The sequence below is a fragment of the Bos mutus genome, chromosome 24, assembly GCF_027580195.1.
Source record: "Bos mutus isolate GX-2022 chromosome 24, NWIPB_WYAK_1.1, whole genome shotgun sequence".
NCBI classification, from domain to species: Eukaryota; Metazoa; Chordata; class Mammalia; order Artiodactyla; family Bovidae; genus Bos; species Bos mutus.
The window spans coordinates 23097124-23119345 of NC_091640.1; the positions used below are offsets into that span (position 1 = coordinate 23097124).

Consider the following 22222-nt stretch of genomic DNA (forward strand, 5'->3'; position numbering starts at 1 on the left):
CTCTCTCTTTCATTTTTAATACTGATGACCAGGAGAGGCTGTAAAATGTGGTGATCAAAACTGAATAAAAGGTAGGCTCTGAAACCAGAGCTTGTCTCTTCTTGTTTGATAAATTGTACAACCTCTCTGAAGCTTAGTTTCCTCATCTGTTAAACAGAGATGATAATGGTGATGATAGGCATCTATCCCTGGGACTGTTGTGAGCATTAAACGATAAAATCCATATAGAATTCTTGCTTAGTATAATTATTATTAAGTACCCAATTAATGGGAAACACACACATAATATAATTTTAGGAAAGCATTTCCTTTTCTGCAAAATAGCCAAAAAAAGTTAAAAGTTGTCACAGAGTTAACAAGAACCCTAATTTAGAGAACTGTCAATTCTCTACCATTTCAGGAGCCAAAGAATTGCAGGTTTAGGGACAAGCTGAGTCAGTTTTGGGGACCTTTCTATTGAAAATGCTTGGAAATTCAACACAGTTAAAATTAGAATTCTTAGGACTGGGCAGGAAGGACAGGACAAACAGTCCCGTTAAAATAATTTTTGTCTGTTATCAATTTTGCTGTTAATTTGCAAAACCTTATGGCTCGAGTTAATGAGATAACCTTGGATCGTGTAACTGTGACTCCCGCAATCTGGAAAAGTATAGCAAAACAACAGTTTTTATTCACTTATTGGTTTTCTTTTAAAATGTTTTGACTTTTACTAAGCTCCTATTTTACTTTTTTTAACTTTTTATTTCGTGTTGAAGTATAGCAATGCTGTGACCGTTTCAAGTGCACAGCAGAGTGACTCAGTCATACATATACAAGTGTCCGTTTTCCCACAAGCTCACCTGCCGTCCAGGCTGCCACGTAACATTGAGCAAAGTTCCCTGCACTGTACAGAGGTCCTTATCGGTTACCATTTTAAATATAACAGTTTCTTATTAAATTATTTTGAGTAATTAATTTCAAAATTTTTCTAATTTTGTATTACCCACATAGTCAGATCCCAGAAAGAAAGGAGACTTATTTCTGAATATAAAACTGTGCTATTCCAAAGTAAATGTAAGAAGACTTTAGGAATTACGTATATGATCAAATTTATGAGATTTGGACACTCATTTAACTGTGATTGACTTAAAATTTCAGTTCTTTTGAATAAGTTACAGTTTTACCTTAATAAGTTTTTGAGGGGAAGGTGAGTGGCACTTGGGAACTGCCATTGGTTTGATACTTTTTGGATTAAAAAACTGTTTCTTCTTCCTTCACAAAGGCAGGGGCATTGGCAAGGTAAAAATGCTCATCCTCCTTTCAACTACAGTATTTGTCAGTAAACATTTCAGAAATAAGTTCCTGATAGTTTTTTTACATTTTATATTTTAACCCACAAGTGTGTAAGATCAATAGCAGTGCCCCTTACAAGGCTTAATAATTAGATACTCTTCAGGTGGATAGGTTTATCATTAGATTACTAATATCATCTTGGTTCTAAATGCTGTCCATTCATAGATGCTACAGTTTAGTTATTTTTATGTAGAAGTATTACCATATTTTTAAATTGGAGAGGTGATTTATACTTCTTAGAATGCTAATACAATTTATTATTTTCAGCATTCCTGATGAGTTCTGGTCCTAACGGATTTAGAATATAATGTGTTCATTGAAGACACTATCAATGTTGTCTAATACACAGATGAATTAAACTCTTTAGAAGTGATAAGCAATGAAAAAGGTGCCATAACATTCCCAGCATTCAACCATAGCTAATTTGATGTTAAAAAAAAATAGGAAAAACAGCGTGTGAGGGCTCTCTGTCTATGACACCAGTCACCCCATTGATCGCCAGGGATGATTCGACTGATCTGGCTGACGAGGCGGGTGTATTTTTCCTTCCTCACCACTCCAGGTGCCTCCTCCCAAAACTGCATGCTCAACTGAAGAGCGTGACCTGCCCCACATGCATGCTCTGCCGTGAAAAGCGTGATCGACCCAAGGGACGATCATCCCTTGGCCAAGGGCATATGAGTAGCTGTGCTCCCCTGCCAGAACCTCCCCACACGCTCCCAAGGTCCATATGTAGGAGAATGTAGGATAGTCAAGCTTCCAAGACTCCAGACACACCAAATGAGGCGCCACATGTGGCAGCCTGCCTTTCTTAAAAAGCATCAATGAATCTTACAAATCTTTAGCCACAACTCAGGTTGAAGGAATATTTAAAACAGATATATTTTAAATATATTTAAAATAGATAACTGACAAGGACTTACTGTATGCACAGGGAGTTCTGCTCGATATTCTGTAATAACCTAAATGGGAAAATAATTTGAAAAAAAATAATAGAATTAATTTTAAAAACTTAGTATGTATATCTATAGAGCTTTGTAGCTATAATAATACTTATAATAAAAAAATATAGCAGTGATAGCAGGAAGAAAACAAAAGTTCCCAAGTCCCAACTCTGGTAACACTTTGGGGTTTGGGGTAGGTTGGGCTTTTTCTTTTTTTTACAATATCAAATTTTTGAAAATCTATTTTGAGGTTCCTGCTTTCCTTGGACCCTATGCATTTGTCTAACCTGTCTGTTGGATGAGCCCACCATGGTCCCTTGAGTGTATGGAAATAGACCAGGACCAAGACATCCAGTTTCAAGTTCCAGCTCTTTGCTTTGCCCTCTCTTGTGTAACAGTGGCAGTTTATTTAACCTCTTGTACCAATGGATCCTCTTATCAAGGAATTCCTGTATTTTAGGTATCCACTACCTAAATAATGGATACAAAACTCAGTGAAAAGCAATATACACATCTAAGAAACCAAGTCTGGATTTATAGAAAATAACATTTCTAAGAAAGAGATGCCTCATAGTTATTCACATAATGAGGAGTGTGAGTTCATTAGTTTGTAAGATTGAATATGACTACGTTCTAGTCCTTCCTTTGGATGTTTATTGTTGTTACTGGCAATATATATGACTTGTCACATGGCAGTTGTTTTGTTGTTGCTGTTTTTATTGTTTTAGGGTTTCATTCAGAAGGAACGAGGCTAATATCCATTCTAGTGATGTTTTGCTTCTTATTACTAACAAGATGCAGCATTTCTGTGTTGATAAACCAATTCTAAGGAAATATACTCTGTCTTTCCCAGTTATAAAGATATTTCTAAGAATGAATTTTCAAATTAATATCATCCTCACTAGTGTTCTAGAAATGCTCTGTGCCACATATTCAAAGTCTGATTTCTGTCCTAGAAAAAGAGAATTGATTAGATTGGGAAAATGGGTCAAGGAAATAGACATTTATGAATGACATAGTGTTTCATATCATTAATTATAGTTAGTAGAATGGTATTTCACGTATATGAATCAAAATATTTTTCAATTTCTGTCCATTCTAGATTTGATTTGCACCTGTTTTTACATATTTAGGACTTTGATGAATAGACAGCTTGGAAGAACACATCCCTGAGTTTTATCTCTGTTTATGAACATCTGTTTAAAGTTGATTTTACATTTAAACATTCACAGAAGCAGATCCTTTCACCGGGGCAAGGGCCATAGGAGCATTTAGCTCAGGCCTCAAGTTCAAGAGTCTTCATGTAGACTGTCCGTGTAATCTCTGAACGGGGTTATGAAAGGATATTGACAGGACCAAGCGCAGTATTTCATTATGGGCTGTATTTGTAATTATTAAAATGAAAATGTAATTATTCAAATGTACCATAATTTTAGAACTTTTAAAGGACATCTCCTCACTGTTTAAAAATGTTCTGAGAACCGTGGCAGTGGAGGCTGCCTAGGACCCTTAATTTCAGAGACTGGAGAGGAAAGATTCTGGAAAAAGGAGAAGGAAGAATTTTCCCTCTTCACCATCATGGCAGGAGAAATATCCCTTCAGAAATGAGTGTGAGACTTGAAGAGCCTATTCTGAGGGTCTCTTCTCCTCCCTGTGCCTCAGAAGACTCCAGGGTCCTTGGGCTCTGGTGAGCATGAGGTGGGGTAGAAAAGGCCTGAGAAGAGTAGGGTGTCTCAGCAGGTCCCCCTATAAAATGGGTTCTGAACACGAAAAAAAGCACCCGCAAAGGGGTGATTTTGTCCACTTACATGACATACAGTGATATGCCCAGAATAATACCAGAGATCAATGTGATACAATACTTACTAAAATATCTTTTCTAAGATATCAGAAGGAATTTTTATTTCATTCACAAATGTACAGATATTTATCCACTTACATAACTTATTTGTGGTCATTACAGATACTTGTTTTTAAGAGTAAAAGTACAAAAGAAATATTAAATATGATTAATGATTAAAACAATTGGAACTAGGTAGTGCTAGGACAAATAATACAATTGAATCAGGTCAATGATAAAACTCTCTCGATGGGATTTCTACACAAGGGCTTTATTAACACTGAGAAAAGGGAAAATTGCAGAGCATCAGGACCATGGAAGCAAACACAGGATCTCTTTTACTCCACCAGTGGGCTATTTTTTCCAATTGAAGATTTCTCTTTTATGTAAGAAAAGAAAAGCATTATTCTTCTCAAATCCTGCTTGTTAATGAATTTACTGATTAGATGTATTAGTTCCAGTGGATTATAACTCCATATTGTTAAAATATGAAGTGTCTGGACAGAGCATGCAGCAGAGACTTAACTTCCAAATTATTATAAAATAGATTTTTAAAGTCAGAAAAAAATTATCTCTAATTAGTTAACTAAATCAGGCTAAAATGCTAGTTCCCTTTGTAAAAATAGATGAATAAAAGTCAAATTTGTGTGTGTGTGTGTGGAGAGAGAGAGTGTGTGAATATTTCTTCACTTTATAACTAACAATATATTTTGATGAAATAGTTTGAAATTTCTCTAATTATTTTTCCTCACAATTCCTATATTACAAGGAAGTTTTTTTAAATCTGAACATCTTAATTTACAAATGATAGTTATATTAAAAATCAGAGTTTCATTGTCTAATCCTAGTAGAGCTGAATGTGTATGGATCATCCATGACTTATTTTCAGTTGTAGACTAATTTCTTCTCTTTCATATTCTTATGGCTTCTTTTCCCTGAGTGTCAAAGTGATAGGCTAAGTGATGCAAACTGATTTTCATGTGAAATCCAGGGTAAAATGCACTTTATAATTTTGGATTTTAGTATGTGAGGTTTCCTTGATGCCGTGCTCCTTCTGTAGCCTGGATAAGCAGAAGTTTCCCCCATGAACATGGAAGGGCCTGTGCAGATTTGTACTCAGTTGAACACAAGCTTCATATTTTCCTTCCTTTCTACAAACTTAAAATACATCAGTGTTCATAACAGCTCTACATGCACCTGAGATAGTGTTATGGCACTTATATCTAATTTACAACTCATTTATTCTTCCTGCTTATCTCATATTTCAGGGACCAGTGTCAGTGTTAGTATGGTGGAAAACTAATGCCCTAATCAGACTCCCTAGCATCCCCGTCAGAGTTAGTGCCAGGTTTTATTCAGTGATGTTTAGCAATCTATCAGTTTCACTCCCAGAATTTTTGCTTTGATGAGAGAAATACCTTGGTTTTTTAAAAGTCAGTGTTTAAAGAATCACTGATAAGAATTTTGATTTTTAATTTGATTCTAGATCATGGTTCTGAAAAGAGAAGCTCTGGGTAGGGTGCTGGAAAAGTGGCTGTGACTCTCAGTGTTACATAGATTATGAAAAACTGATGTAAAATAACAAATGAAAAATTGGTGGCCAGAATGCATTCCAGGTGTGTCATTTTCTGTGGAAAGGATGATTCACTGCAGTAAATAGATAACATGAGTTCTGTTCAGATTATTTTTTCTTTTTCTGAAAATACTTTGAAAAGCAATCATGAAGACCTGCTTATTACTGCAAAATCTAAAGTTGTTTGTTTCTCCTTGGGGCTAAATTTTTAAAAGCATATGTAAAATTGGATACCATGTTAATGGTGCTAGCAATGAGTTTAATTGCCAAAAACCATGGGGGCCAATTTTAATAAAGAAAATTCACCTGAGTATCTGTACCCTGTGATTATTTTTCCTAAAAGAAATGCAGAAATAGAAACAGATCTCCATCCAGATGTGGCTCCTTTTTGTCCACATCGCGTTCTTAGTGATTATTAAGAGACACGCAATCAAGTTGGATAGATATTTCTTGAAATGATGCATGGTATGCAATGCATGCTTTCATTGTGCTTCCTGCCATTATGGAATAATGCGTCTTATTTGGAAATACAGTGATCACTTCTGTTGAATCATGCCCAGTCCGTTTGTATAATAACACCCCTGTTTTGTGAATCATTTCAGATTTCAGAGAGCTATGCCTTCCTACCAAGAGAAGCGGTGACACGATTTCTAATGAGCTGCTCAGAGTGCCAGAAAAGAATGCATTTAAACCCAGATGGAACAGATCATAAAGGTAGCCGCAGCGTCAAATAGTGAGATTTCAAGTAATTTTATTCATAATGGCAATTTATAGCCCACATTTTTCGAAGAATGTGGTAGAATGAAACAGTTCAACAAGTCAAATCATCTCATTTATTCAAATAGGAGCCAGTAAATCCACTTACAAAGCAATGCAATGATGCCCTTCTTCAAATGAAAGACAGTCTTGACTGTGGCAAATACTTTTTGTCCTATAATAATGTTTTAATTCTCATTCATTGTGTGTATTTTGTAGTGTTTTAACTATCTTCAGCAAGGAAATTGATGTTCCATCTGTGTTCTTTTAAATTTATCATCTTCTTATTTCTAAAAGTAATGAATAATAATTTTCTCTCTGAAAATTTTTATAGAGAAGTTACTATTTGGCTTTGGCTTTCATTAAAAATTATTTGGATTATTTTCCTAATATATGAGTTTCTCAGAGGTTAATCTCAAAGCTATATTGAAGCTAGTCAATTCCATGTGTGGGAGGATGAGTAAAATGGCAAAATATAGAAATAAAAGGCTTCCTTTTTGCCCTCATATGGTCCACTTAGAAACTAAGTGTGGGGACTTCCTTTTGCACTCATGTGGTCCACTTAGAAAGTAAGTGTGGGGACTTCCCTTATGGTCCAGTGGTTAAGACTTTAAGCTCCAACTGCAGGTGTGAGAAGCGAAAGTGTTAGTATAGCCCACCAGGCTCCTCTGTCCATGGAATTCTCTAGGCAAGAATACTGAAGTAGGTAGCCATTCCCTTCTCCAGGAGATCCTCTTGACCCAGGGATCAAACCTGAGTCTCCTGCATTGCAGGCAGATTCTTTACTGTCTGAGCCACCAGAGAAGCCCAGCCTTGGGTTCAATCCCTGGTTAGAGCATTAAGATCCCACATGCTGTGTGGCATGGCCAAAAAAAATTGTGTACAGCAAAGGAGAAAAATACAAAAATACTGATGATTTTGTTTAACCACTATATTAGCTTCACTCATTGTTATCCAGGATACCAAAAAACTCACCTTGTAGTTAGAAATAACCAGTTTATCCATAGTGCTATTTTGTCCCCATACACCATTATTGAACCTTGCCAATCATATATATATATATTTTTTTTTTATGCTCCATCTCTAATGCTACCAATCTCCTAAACACTTGGTATCTTGCCTCTTATTTCAATTTGAACAAGCTAGATCATTCTAAAATTACAAGTAGAGTACTGTATCACTTTCATTACCCATTAAAAATGTTTTGTTACAGATAATGGAAAACCTCCCACTTTGGTGACCAGCATGATTGACTACAACATGCCAATTACCATGGCCTATATGAAGCACATGAAACTGCAGCTGCTAAACTCACAGCAAGAGGAGGTAAAATGAAAATATCTACCCTTATATCACAAGTCAGAATGAAGCTTGATAAGCATGACCCTCATATTAAGCATGACGCCATTTTGAAGACTAATTTATTTTTTAATAAAAGGAGTGTCAGTAGAACTGCACAGATGGAGAAAGAGGCAGAAATTTTTAGTTGCCAATAGATTCCCTATCTGACCACATCCACCTTAGTGTTATGGGAACATTTGTTCATTCTCCCCAAAGATTCATTTTCCTTCATAGTCTACCATCGAACTAACCTTGATGAAGTGCTAAGAAGTTCAGGAGAAAGTATTCCAAATAAGTGTATATCCAGGGAAATTACAGTATTAAGGCTATTTTACCTGGAAATCAGAAAGTTCAATTTCATAGGTATTTCAAGTATGACCATTTCAAATCATCCAAACCTTTTGTATATTTTAAAGTTGTTTTTCAATTAACCATTATTCTATGTATTTGTCTATGTCTCTGAATCATCTTAACTAGAAACATTTTGATGTTTCAGATTATTTTATTTAATTTGTATAGTAAGATTCTACCAATGAGCTTGTTGGCATATATTAAACACAGAATGAATATTTGTTAAATATTCTTCTCCAAGATACTGATTCACTTACCAGTTTGGTTGAAGTATCTCAAAAGCAGGAACTAAGTTGTATACAAACCCTGTGTATATTCCCCAAATACTTCTAACAGTGTGGCTTAGTAAATCCTTCTTAATTAGTAGCCATTAGTTAATATACACACTCAAAGTATCTATCCCATGGACTGTAGCCTATCAGGCTCCTCCATCCATGGGATTTTCCAGGCAAGAGTGCTGGGGTGGATTGCCATTTCCTTCTCCAGGGGATCTTCCCGACCCAGGAATCAAACCTGGGTCTCCCACATTGCAGGCAGATGCTTTACCATCTGAGCCACCAGGGAAGCCCCAGTTAATATACACACTCAAAGTATCTATACTAGAAATATTTCTCAGAGAGAATATATTCTCTCCTGTTTGAAATTTCTCTGGAAGAGGAAATGTGGTTAAATACTTATTTTTAAGTATAACATTACTTGGTGAGGTATTAAATTCTTTTACAATTATTTGGTTAACTTTGTTCATAAAGCTCAAATCAAATTTTTTATTTTCCTCTTTATATCAGCAGGTTTAATCTCAAAACTGTATTTATAAAATTATTTTGTCTCAAAAGACTTTATGAAAAGTATATTCTATAACAACATCTGTATTAGTGCTGTGGCAACATCAGATTCCATATTATCAGATAGATATATGTAAGTGATTAACTCATAATAAAGCCATTCAAATACAGGAAAAGCAGTTAAGAAAATATTACTATTTATCCATCCCCAAGAATGAAAATATTATTCCCATGATTCAGCACACAATTGAAAATCATTTTTTTAAAACCTGTAAACTGGTTAGAGCTGTCAAATTATTTGTAGAAAACTCATTTAGATATTGATGTTTATTAATAGGCCAAAAAATAAGGTCAACTTTGAGCCAGCAGAGCCCACATATGCTAAGTCCTTCTGGCTTCTACAAAATCCTGAGTATTTCATATAAAAAATGGATTATTTTAAATGATAATTGGATTAGGAAAATAACTCTTATCCTTACATTTAAAAAATTCTACCTTGGGTACACATTGTCTTAAAAATATTTAGATAAATGATGAATTATATTACTTAAAAAATTTTGGAAATTGTGATCATTGAAAGATAGAAAAGTGGTTAGATAAGTCATGGTAAAAATGGAAATCAAGTGAGATATCCCTTTTGTAGTAAGTTATATTTAAATTTAATAAATGTGTAATCAATTACCTTAACCAATATTTATTGAGTACCTTCTTATGTAATTGTCAGTCTTATAGGCAGTGGAAATAAACACTGAATAAATTGACAAAATCCTTGCCTTTATTAAGCTTATCTTCTAGTGGTGGTGGGAGACAGACCATGAAGGAAATAAATGATGAAAGTCTGTATGTGAGATGATACTAAATGCGCGTAATAGAAATATAGACAGCCAGGAATGGGAGTTCCTTTAAAATTACAAAATACTGTATCCAAAGTAAGATCAGCCTTCTTATAAACTATTGATGAGAATTTAAACCGCAACAGACTTGTTGGGAGAGAGTTTGGCAATAATTAATTTAAAACTTTGTCAAGTTATTTATATGCTGTGACTAGAAATTTATACTAAGGAATTTGATATATAAAACAATTTACATAGTAGAATGTTTATTGCATTGCTAATGGTAATGATTGGAAATATCTAACAATGAGAAATAGTTGAATCTGCAACATGGTAGCCTCTACCCATACAGGGATATTGAAATTTAACCAAAATTAAATTAGCTAAAATTAAATTTTCAGTTCTTTAGTCACACTAGCTACATTGATCAGCCATAATGTGCAGTTTGTATAAACCATTCTATAGAACAGACACTACAGAGTCACTCTTTGTATCTAGTTTCTCTTTAAACATACACATAACCTCACACACATACTTTTTACATGTAGATACATTTATATATCTTCCCTAATACATTTATATAGCTTCCCTGAGAGCTCAGTTGAGTCCACCTGCAATGCAGGAGAAGGCAATGGCACCCCACTCCAGTACTCTTGCCTGGAAAATCCCATGGACGGAGGAGCCTGGTACGCTGCAATCCATGGGGTCGCTAAGAGTCGGACACGACTGAGCGACTTCACTTTCACTTTTCACTTTCCTGCATTGGAGAAGGAAATGGCAGCCCACTCCAGTGTTCTTACCGAGAATCCCAGGGACGGGGGAGCCTGGTGGGCTGCCGTCCATGGGGTCGCACAGAGTCAGACACGACTGAAGTGACTTAGCATAGCATGGCATAGAAATGCAGGAGACCCCAATTCCATTCCTGGGTGGGGAAGATCCCCTGGAGAAGGAATAGGTTACCCACTCCAGTATTCTGGCTTGGAGAATTCCATGGACTATATGGTCCATGGGGTCGCAAACAGTCAGACACAACTGAGCACTTTTACTTTCACATTTATATAGGGGCTTCCCAAGTGGCGCTAGTGGTAAAGAATCCTCCTGCCAATGCAGGACACACAGGAGACATGGTTTTCATCCCTGGGTCAGGAAGATGCCCTGGAGGAAGAACTGGAAACTCACTCCAGTATTCTTGCCTCGATAATACCATGGGCCGAAGCCTGGCGGCCTACAGCCCATGGAGTCTCAAAGAATTAGACATGCCTGAGCGATTGAGCACATGTGCACCCCACCCCCGCACGCACGTGCACACACACACACACACACGCATATTAAATACAAATCTGTCTCTCACACACATATACACTTATCATGCAAATAATATTTTACTAGACTACATCTAGCTAGCTCTTTGTAGTGGACATAATAAACACTTTTATAAAGATTATAAAGTATCCACAGCTACTTTATAAACACAGATTGATCATCTTTATTATTATATTTAAATTCATTTTTGTGTGTGTTCATGTATAATAAATATAAATCTTCTACACTGTAGAATTTGTTACATATTCTATATAACAGTATCAAACAGCTTTGTGCTTATTATGTATCTCATGTTGTTTTAACTACTTTAAATATAATGTAGCCTCTCAATCATTACACAGCCCTATGAGGTTGATACTATTTTTATTATTCCCATTTTATAGGTGAGGAAACTGAGGCACAGAAATGTTAGGTAACTTGCTTAAGGTAACACATCTAATAGGTTCAGTTCAGTTCAGTTCAGTTGCTCAGTCGTGTCCTACTCTTTGCGACCCCATTAATCGCACCACGCCAGGCCTCCCTGTCCATCACCAACTCCCGGAGTTCACTCAGACTCACGTCCATCGAGTCAGTGATGCCATCCAGCCATCTCATCCTCTGTCGTCCTCTTCTCCTCCTGCCCCCAATCCCTCCCAGCATCAGAGTCTTTTCCAATGAGTCAGCTCTTCGCATGAGGTGGCCAAAGTACTGGAGTTTCAGCTTCAGCATCAGTCCTTCCAATGAATATTCAGGACTGATTTCCTTTAGGATGGACTGGTTGGATCTCCTTGTAGTCCAGGGGACTCTCAAGAGTCTTCTCCAACACCACAGTTCAAAAGCATCAATTCTTCAGCGCTCAGCCTTCTTCACAGTCCAACTCTCACATCATACAGAGCATAAATCTGAATCCAGGCAGTGTGGCTCCAGAGAATGTGCTCTAAAATAATATATTACAGACAATATATATAGTATATATAATGGATATACATATTATCAAGCTATGTGTGTGTACATTTGTGCATATATGGTGCACATTGATAATGTGAATGTTTGCATTGAATTCTATTATTTTTTCTTCTTTGAACATAAATATTTATTTCAGATGCTTTGGATTTTTCATAGAATTTAGAATTGGAGAAAACATAGTGTCCTGAGAGAGGGCATGTGGCTGGGAGAAGTCTATGTGGCTGATGGCCCAGAGGCCTCCCAGCGTGGAATTTCCTTGCTGAATTAATGGCTCAGACGGTAAAGCGTCTGCCTATAGTGCAGGAGACCTGGGTTCGATCCCTGGGTCGGGAAGATCCTCTGGAGATGGAAATGACAACCCACTCCAGTATTCTTGCCTGGAAAATCCCATGGATGGAGGAATGTGTTAGGCTACAGGCCATGGGGTCGCAGAGAGTCAGACGCAACTGAGCGACTTCACTTTCACTTTCAGTGCTCCTTGGTAGACCCAGACACTATCAGAACCTTTGATAGAGGAAGAACACCCGGATACCTGGGTCTGACCTAAGGATCAGAATGCCCGTTGTTAGTGTGCTAGAATGCTCCTGTTTCCTGACCATAGCAATTTCTTCACTGATGCCAAGATGTCATTTATGAAGCCAAGAGAATGCTTTCTATTCAAAGAAGCTCTTTCTCAAGCCTGGGTGACATCATAATGAAGCCCAGGTCTGGTAGGTGATAGTGTGATCAGTTATCTAACTGCTCTGTGCCTCAATTTCACACTGTGTTAACTGGGTAAATGCTGGGTAAATTTCACAACGCATTAACTGGGTAAATGCTGACTCACAGGTTGGATGAAGCTGACATAAGTGAACAACTAAATAACAGAGTCTGTGATATAATTAGCAGTGCTACTGCTGCTGCTACTGGTAATCATCGCATCAATGTTAAACTTTGAGATCAAACATTTATGAGTTGAAGCAAAACCTGGTGGTTTCAGTGAAACATTTTTGGTATTTTACACGAGTTTCTCGGGTCTTCCTGCCTACATAAGCACACAGCTGCTGCTGCTAAGTCACTTCAGTCATGTCCGACTCTGTGCAACCCCATAGACGGCAGTCCACCAGGCTCCGCCGTCCCTGGGATTCTCCAGGCAAGAACACTGGAGTGGGTTGCCATTTCCTTCTCCAATGCATGAAAGTGAAAAGTGAAAGTGAAGTCGCTCAGTCGTTTCCGACTCTTAGCGACCCCATGGTCTGCAGTCTACCAGGCTCCTCCGTCCATGGGATTTTCCAGGCAGGAGTACTGGAGTGGGGTGCCATTGCCTTCTCCCATAAGCACACAGCATTTGTCCGAAAATCAGTTCTCCCAAAGGAATTTTCTTCAAGAAAATGATTATAGCAACATAGCATGTATTTGTTTTAACTTAATATTTGATAGATTTTTTGATGAATTGACAATTTGGCAGCTAGCTTTGCCTTTTGGGAATTTAGCCATTTGCTGATTTGGCTTTTGGTTGCTGTTTGGCTTCTGAATCTTTTGTACTTAGAACTTTTTGTGGTAATGGCATTTGTAGTCCCTTGCAAGGAAGAAAGGCTGTACTAAGATTAACTTGTTTTCTGACTAATGAGGACTTTGGATCTAAACATGTAAATTTTTCTTTAAGTAGATTCTATTCTGTATACCAATAAAATTTTTTCAGTTCAGATTTTTTATTACAGTGTCAGATTTTTGCTTATAATATTTTACTGTCATTAAAAATAAAAGTGTGTTTCTTTTTATGCTATATTTTGTGATTGACTCTTAGAAAGCTTTTTAATAATTAAAAAATACATTCCTTCATTATTCAGATAATTCCTCAACTACATCCTTCCTAAATACATTACTTTAAACCTTTTACATCTTCCTGTATACAAAGACACATTGAATCTTTACAAGTCTTCATGTCTTGTTTGTTATTTCAAGCATCTATTCATGTTAACATTTAACTGAGCCCTATAAAAGCTTACTTACTGGCTAAACTTTAATTGATCCTATAAATAAAATAGTCATCTGAGTATATTATATTTTATGATACTTGATGATATGTTAAAACCATTTTCAGGATGAAAGTTCAATAGAAAGTGATGAATTTGATATGAGTGATTCAACGCGGATGTCAGCTGTGAACTCTGACCTCAGCTCCAATCTTGAGGAAAGGATGCAAAGTCCCCAGGCTCTTCATGGCCAACAAGATGGTAAGCCTTTCAAACTGAGCAAACAAAACAATAACATAATCCTGGATCAGAATTGATTAAAGCAACCACTTCTTATTCTGGTGGTAATTTTTTATCTGTTTCTATGGAGACTTTTTTCTGTACACTAAGGTTATGTTATCCACTTCATTATTCTTAGACTCAACTACTTGGATTAAAACTGTAAATGCTAGTTATAAAATTCAAGCTTGCCCATGTTTTGCACTCTGAGCTTGAAAATGAGTTACATTAGTGGACTTTGGGTTTCTGTGATGTTTTCTAGGTTTGGTTTCTTGGACCATTATTCTCCTGACTGAATAAAGAGTTTAATAATGGTCAGAGATTAATGAGGATGTTTTGATGTTACTAAAAGACAAAGGAATAGCCAAAAAAACAATTGCTATAAAAGAACAATTTTTACCATAGTGATTTTGCTGGGTAAGAAGAATTTTGCTGTGATTTTGAGCTGTTTTATTCAGCTCTAAAGGAAAGAATGATCATGATCTTTCATTCCTGGGTCTGTTGATGATTCCTGAGTCATTGCACTGTCCCTGATAGAGCAGTTAAGGTTGAGAAAACTGGACGTGTAGAGAAAGCTTAGCAATTCACACTTTAGGTCTAGTATAGTCAGAGGTTTTTTAAAACTATCTGTGTAGATTTTTGTCTTTGTAAATAAAATATCCTGTATGCAAGGAAATGTTCCTTACTTGGTAATTGCGGATAAAAATTCAGGCTTACAAATAGAAGGAAATTGTCCAATTTTATTCAAAAATAGTTTATTATTCCGGTAATTAACAAATTTACATGAGCTTTTTGACTGTGTATTTTTGTGCCTGCATCTGTTGATAGCAAATAAAGCTCTTTACTTGTTTTCTCTGATACTTGATTTAAAAACTGGTTGCACAAGATTGCTGCATTTCTAGCTGCTGTTGGTGTTCTTATGTTGTCAAACGAGAAATCCTTAGTTTTAATCAGAAAGTCTTTAAAAATGTGAGGGGGACTTGTGTTCCCATTTCAGATGAATTTAAAAGATGCTGGTGTCCTTGTTGGCATGAGTTACAAAGAAGGAGCAGGACACTGGTCATCAGTGGCTTTAAAATCACATTTTACTTGTTACATAGTATAACAGCTCTTGCAACAGAAATCATGCTTATTTGGGAAATTTCTAAGAATGTAGTTCTTCTGGTATGGATATAAATTGCTTTTTTTCTTCTAAAATATTAGTAGATTTTCAGATTTTGTTTTTTAATGAAAAATGTGTAGCACCAGGATAATGGAATAAGCATATATATGTGTGTGTAGTTGGGTGGGTATGTATCTTAATATTATTAATAATATGCACATGTTTTGCCTGACCATCATCTTTTTTACTTCTTAATTTTGGGGATCATAAATAATAAGAGGATGTCTCTCATGATGCAAATCCTTTGTTTTCTTGATTGAAGTCTATTATGGATCTTTGGCTAGGAGACAGTTGATGTGACATAAATATATGTTGATTTTAATAAAATGTGGAGGGATAATGTCAAATATTACTTCTTCTTAGGAGAAGGCATTGATGCCTTTCTCGTTGTACGTTGATGTATGCATCAAGAATAGGGCCATACCTAGCTGTTTCTTCTCCAGCCTAAGCCTTCCCTGACATGTTCAACGCCTTCTCCTCACACTTCTCTTGCAGTTTCCTCTTCTTGCAATTACCTCTTCTTTCTCCTGCATCACGGGTTTTCCCCAGAATCAACATACACACATGATGTAATAAAGGCCCTCCTTAGGAGAGTGCCATTAATCCCACCGTGTCCGTGCACTCATTGCCCTTTTCTCTGCCCCACGCCCATGATACTCTTTACTGCAAAACTGAGAACCTGTCTCATCTCCACTTCCTCACTCTACCCTTCCCGGCTCATCTCAGGTGGGCTTTCATCCTCACCATCCCATTCTAGTCAAGGCTATGGTTTTTCCTGTGGTCATGTATGGATGTGAGAGTTGGACTGTGAAGAAGGCTGAGCGCCGAAGAATTGATGCTTTTGAACTGTGGTGTTGGAGAAGACTCTTGAGAGTCCCTTGGACTGCAAGGACATCCAACCAGTCCATTCTGAAGGAGATCAGCCCTGGGATTTCTTTGGAAGGAATGATGCTAAAGCTGAAACTCCAGTACTTTGGCCACCTCATGCGAAGAGCTGACTCATTGGAAAAAACTCTGATGCTGGGAGGGACTGGGGGCAAGAGGAGAAGGGGACGACAGAGGATGAGATGGCTGGATGGCATCACTGACTCAATGGACGTGAGTCTGAGTGAACTCCGGGAGTTGGTGATGGACAGGGAGGCCTGGTGTGCTGCGATTCATGGGGTCGCAAAGAGTCGGACATGACTGAGCAACTGATCTGATCTGATCTGATCCCATTCTACTTGCTCTTGTGAGTGCTACCAGCAGTCTTCATGTGGCCTGATTCTTTGATGCGACCTTCATCTTTCTCATTACTAATATCAAAGGATCGCACACCATTTGCTTCCTGGTGGGCCTGTCTCTGGGTTCCTTTTTCATTGTCTAGTCAATAGATGGCGGAGTGTGCTGGGGTGCAGCCCTTCTCTGTCTCCTCTTCCGTGCTCACTGCCTAGCTGATCACATCAAATCACATGGCTTTCAGTATGATCTGTACCCTGATGAGTCTCACATTTGCCTCTCCAAGCCCTAATATCTTTCTTCAGGTCGGGACTCTCTCCTCCTCTCTATTACCTAAATTCTAACATTCTTCAGAGGATTTATCAGGGTATGAAATGATATTATTTTTCTTATTGGCTGTTTTTCTTCTATACTATAAATATTGTATTAATTAGGGAATCTTTTGTGTTTTTGATTTTCTTTCAGTTTCTCCATTCGACATACTTCTTAAATAGTCTATTATGTAAATAATTATGCCCCATTATGTAAATCTAGCTTTTCACCATAATCATGATTTGTCATATACATTTTGCATATTTTTGTGATTTTCTTTTCTCTTTCTCCCTGACAATGGCACTCTCATAGGTAACCCATACTGACGAACTATCATTCCTGAATTTCTCTGTACACACACACACACACACACACACACACTTACACATAGATGTACATACTCAGAAGATTTTGTCATCATTTATAAAAAATAGATTATATCATTTACAGTAGTCTTTTTCTTGCTTTTTTCATCCATATTACCTTTTTTAAGAGCTTCTTGAATACTAAGATGTATATACAGTATGTGTGAGTGCATGCTCAGTCATGTCAGATCTGTGACCCCCATAGACTGTAGCCCACCAGGCTCTTCTCTTCATGAGATTTCTGTAGCAAGAATACAGGAGTGGGTTGCCATTTCCTTCTCCAGGGCATCTTCCCAACCCAGGGATCAAACCCACATCTCCTGTGTCCCCTGCATTGGCAGGTGGATTCTTTATCACTGTGCTACCTGGAAAGCCCATATATACAGTCTGCTGCTGCTGCTAAGTTGCCTCAGTCGTGTCTGACTCTGTGCGACCCCATAGACGGCAGCCCACCAGGCTCCCCGGTCCCTGGGATTCTCCAGGCAAGAACACTGGAGTGGGTTGCCATTTCCTTCTCCAATGCATGAAAGTGAAAAGTGAAAGTGAAGTCGCTCAGTCGTGTCTGACTCTTCACGACCCCATGGACTGCAGCCTACGAGGCTCCTCTGCCCATGGGATTTTCCAGGCAAGAGTACTGGAGTGGGTTGCCATTGCCTTCTCCAGTATATGCAGTCTAATGTTCAGTAAAAAAAAAAAAAAAGATATGGTCCCTATGCCTTTAATTAACACACAATCTAAAGGAATAAAAGTATACATATACCATTTGATTTTGGTTACAGTTCATTGAGCCAATGTGGGAAAAGTCCTGCTTCTGTAAAAATAAGAATCCGTGTTACTAAAACTTTTAGTTTGTGTCTCCTTGAAATCAGTTGGGATGTAGAATACTAGGACTACCTTGGGTCTGGGGGTATGTTGCTTTCTGTGGATAATATGCTTTGATCTTTAGTAATCAGTGGGTAAGGACTTATGATGTAACATATCCAATTATGGTAGCAACCCGAACACAGCTTCAATCTAGTCTAGTCCAGGGATTTCAAAGCATCACTGACCTCCACCCACTCCATGCCAGTGTTGCCTACCTCCAACCATTATAGCCAAAAATGTTAAGACACTGAAAATGTCCTGTGCATCCCAAAGTGAAGGACGCTGCGTCTCTGGTGTAGGCAGAGAAGGACCATCTCAGTAATAATTCAATAAGATGAATATTAAGAAGGCAATGGAGAGGAGTTTAGAAATGGAAATTGAAGAGACGTCTACAAAATATTAACATATAAAACTCCAGTTTAATATTCATAAAATATGAACAATATAAACATTTTAAAGCTAAAGCATTCTATTTTCTTTAGTACTAAGTAATTACTTTAAGGTATTATTGGAAAGAAATTGAAATAGCATATTGTCAGTTTTCAGGACTCTTTCCCATACTTATAACACAGGTAAGTGTAACAGTGTGTTATTGGACATAGTGAAAATAAACTTCTTTGGTTCTCATCTCACATGGTAATGGACAATTTTTAAATCTCTTCAATATCAAGGGAAAGAAAGAATGTAAAATATAAATCAGTTTGTAGATATAACAATATAATGCACATAGGAAAAAGAGAGGAAAAGAAAGGAAATGTCTTGCCATCAGACTAGATAATTAGGTAAAGGTGAAGAAAATACAAACCAGAATGATGAATTTGATAAGAAAAAAGTGTGTCAAAATTGATGTGTAATATTCGATTTCTTTTACTTAAGTTTATAATGCCCTAACTCAATTAAAATACAGAAATGCACAGAAACTTTGAATCTTTGTATAGGAAATATTTTACCCTCATTTAAAATATTTAGGTATAATTTACATAACACATCATATTAGTTTTTTTTTAATATTTTAAATTTTATTTTATTATTTTTATTATTTTTTAATTTTATTTTTAAGTTTACAATATTGTATTGGTTTTGCCGTATATCAACATGAATCAGCCACAGGTATACATGTGTTCCCCATCCTGAACCCTCCTCCCTCCCCATATTAATTTTGATGTACAATGTAACAATTTTGTGTGTGTAATACGTTACAGAATTACCCCCACAATGAGTCTAGTTAACATCCATCACCTCATATAGTTATAATTTTTCCTTCTTGTGACAAGAACTTTTAAGATCTACTCTTTAAACAACTTCCAAATTACAGTGCAGTATTATTAACTATAGGCCCCATGCTGTACATTAAGTCCCTAGAATTTACATATTTTAAATTGGAACTTTGTTCCTTTTGACCACCTTCACCCATTTTTTTCATTAAAATATATTGAACTATGTAAAACTTTTTTGCTATCTTCAGTAATGCCTTTAGGATAAAGTTGTTTAACATATTACATAATCATTTGAGTTACTCAGGACACTATGAGGTCCTTTAAGCTCTGGTGAAGTATAAGGAGCTTACTGTGCAACAGGTTCTTCTCTGGAGTGGTTGTGGCCCATGGAATTCCAAAGTGCTTTCCTGGATCAAAAAGCTTAGAGGTACTCTGTACTCGAATGTTCATCAATTTGTAAGGATTCTTGTTTTTCCATCTATTTCAATGGATTATAAATAGAAATGTCACTTAAGGCTTATGTTGTCCAATCCCAGATCCTAGAAATTTGTGGGAGTGTGAACTAGCTCAAAATAGTATTTTTTTGTAAATTATTTATTTGGAATTGGTGCCTAAAATCAGCTGATTTATTTTTTGTTCTTATCTCAGGTAATTTATTATTAATAAAGGATTATTAATCTGGCAAAAGTGTTGGATTTAGAAACAGACAAAGATTCAGTTCACAGTGTTCAACTTCTGATAGAGAAATACTTTTCTAAGAGACATCTGAATTACTTTTCTGAGTTAATAACATATTGTATAATATTAATAGCTTTATAAGGGAAAATTTGTGCTTTATGAAACTCAAAAATATTATTAGATTATTACTAGCAAAGGATTTCTGTATTTTTAAGTCACAACAAATTGTATTTTCCCTTTTGCCATTTAAGAAAGACTATAGGAATATAAAGAGAAGTTGAGGCACACCTTTCAAATCTTTGCACATTAGCTTATTTGCCTTTAAAAGTAAGGGATTACAATAGGAAAATTGTATACATTTCTCTCTGGCCCTCATTTTGTTTTATTTTGGTTGTGACATCACAGAATATATTGCTCTAAAAGGTATTGAATGTGCCTTATCTCTCAACTCAATGGAATTATGTAGAGATAATGTTAGCAATATTTTGGTACTTCATTAATGTATCAAACAATGACTTGTTTATTCATTAAAAATTAACAATGGCCATGTGCCAAGCAAAGTAGTGTAATGTCTAGAAACAATGAAAGAGGGAGAGAGACTTGTGAGGGAAGAATTCCCCTAAAGCGCATTGACATTTATTTCAGCTTTTACCTATGATTCCTGGAGAGGCAAATGGCTCCCCACTCCAGCATCCTTGTCTGGAGAATTCCATGGACAGAGGAGCCGGGTGGGCTACAGTCCATGGAATTGCAAAGAGTCGGACACGACTGTGCAACTTTCACATCACTTACTATGATAGACTTCTAAATAATATATTCAAGGCAACTTTTTCCTTTCTAGTATATGTTTTCTAAGTCTCATAGCATTTAGAAATGCATCATTCATTTGCCGGAATTTGAAAATATTTCCCTTTCCACATTTTTGTTTTCTAAAAAGGTTTTAATATGCTTCTAGTGGTCAGGCCATTTTTGATACACAGAAAATAATTAATTGGAATTTAGTGGCTCATATGCATACAATTATTAGAATATGGTATATATGTATACAAACATAGTGTGCATTTATATATATATATATATATATATATCTTATGCATGTATGCTCAGTTATGTCTGACTCTTTGAGACCCCATGGCCCACCAGGCTCCTCTGTCCATGGGATTCTCCAGGCAAGAATACTGGAGTGGGTTGTTTCCTCCTCCAGGGGATCTTCCCCACCCAGGGATTGAAACACCATTGCCTGCATCTCCTGAATTAGCAGGAGGATTCTTTACCACTGAGCCACCTGGGAAGCCCATATACATCTTATAATGATGATTAATTATAATAAACCAAAGAACTTTAGGTCTTACTGCTGAGAGCAGGTAATTTTTTTGCATAAATATCAGTTTAATGAAAGTTAAATAATAATTTACATAGGCTATCACTATATTATAGGTAATTCAGTACATTTTATTAATATTGCTCTTCAGTTTTTGCACTTAAGCAGATACTGTGTTTTTTACAACTTGCAGGTTTATGGCAGCCCTATGTCGAGCAAGTATATCAGTGCCAATTTTCTGGCAGCATTTGGTCACTTTTTGTCTCTGTCATATTTTTGTAATTCTTATAATATTGATATTTCTAACCTTTTTATTATTATTATTATATTTGTTATGGTGACCTGCAATCAGTGATTTCTGATGCAAAAGCTTGGTAATCAATATTACTATTGCAAAAAGATTGACTCATGAAAGGTTCAGATGATGACATTTTTAGTATAAACTATTTTAAGTTATATGCATTATTTTTTGAGACATAATGCTATTGTACACTTAACTGACTGCCATATTGTGTTAAGATAACTTTCATATGCACTGGGAAACCAAAAAGCTCAGATGACTTGTTTTATTACGATACTCATTTTTAACGTGTTCATCTTTAACTGAACCCATGTTATCTGCAAATAATAGGTAAACATTTTGTATTCTAATATCTGAACACGAACATGACATATTACATTGAACCATATTAACTTGCCATATTGATTCAACCTAATAGTTCAAACTCTTGAATAACTTAAAATATTGATAGAACATGAAAATCATTAAAGCAAAAAGTTTTTGAAGTTGGGATATATTTCTGTTTCCGAACAATGATGCATACACATGTA

At 36.4% G+C, this 22222-nt stretch overlaps 1 protein-coding gene across 4 annotated transcripts in view; it reads left to right on the top strand.

Moving 5' to 3' along the window:
- NOL4 (nucleolar protein 4) overlaps window positions 1-22222 on the top strand; it is a 458026-nt gene that overhangs the window by 135043 nt on the left and 300761 nt on the right. For all 4 annotated transcript variants that reach the window (XM_070361672.1, XM_070361671.1, XM_070361673.1 and 1 more), the window contains 3 exons: window positions 6292-6403; window positions 7659-7771; window positions 14104-14236. In XM_070361672.1, coding sequence (XP_070217773.1) covers window positions 6292-6403; window positions 7659-7771; window positions 14104-14236 — 358 coding nt within the window. The remainder of the gene's footprint in view (window positions 1-6291; window positions 6404-7658; window positions 7772-14103; window positions 14237-22222) is intronic.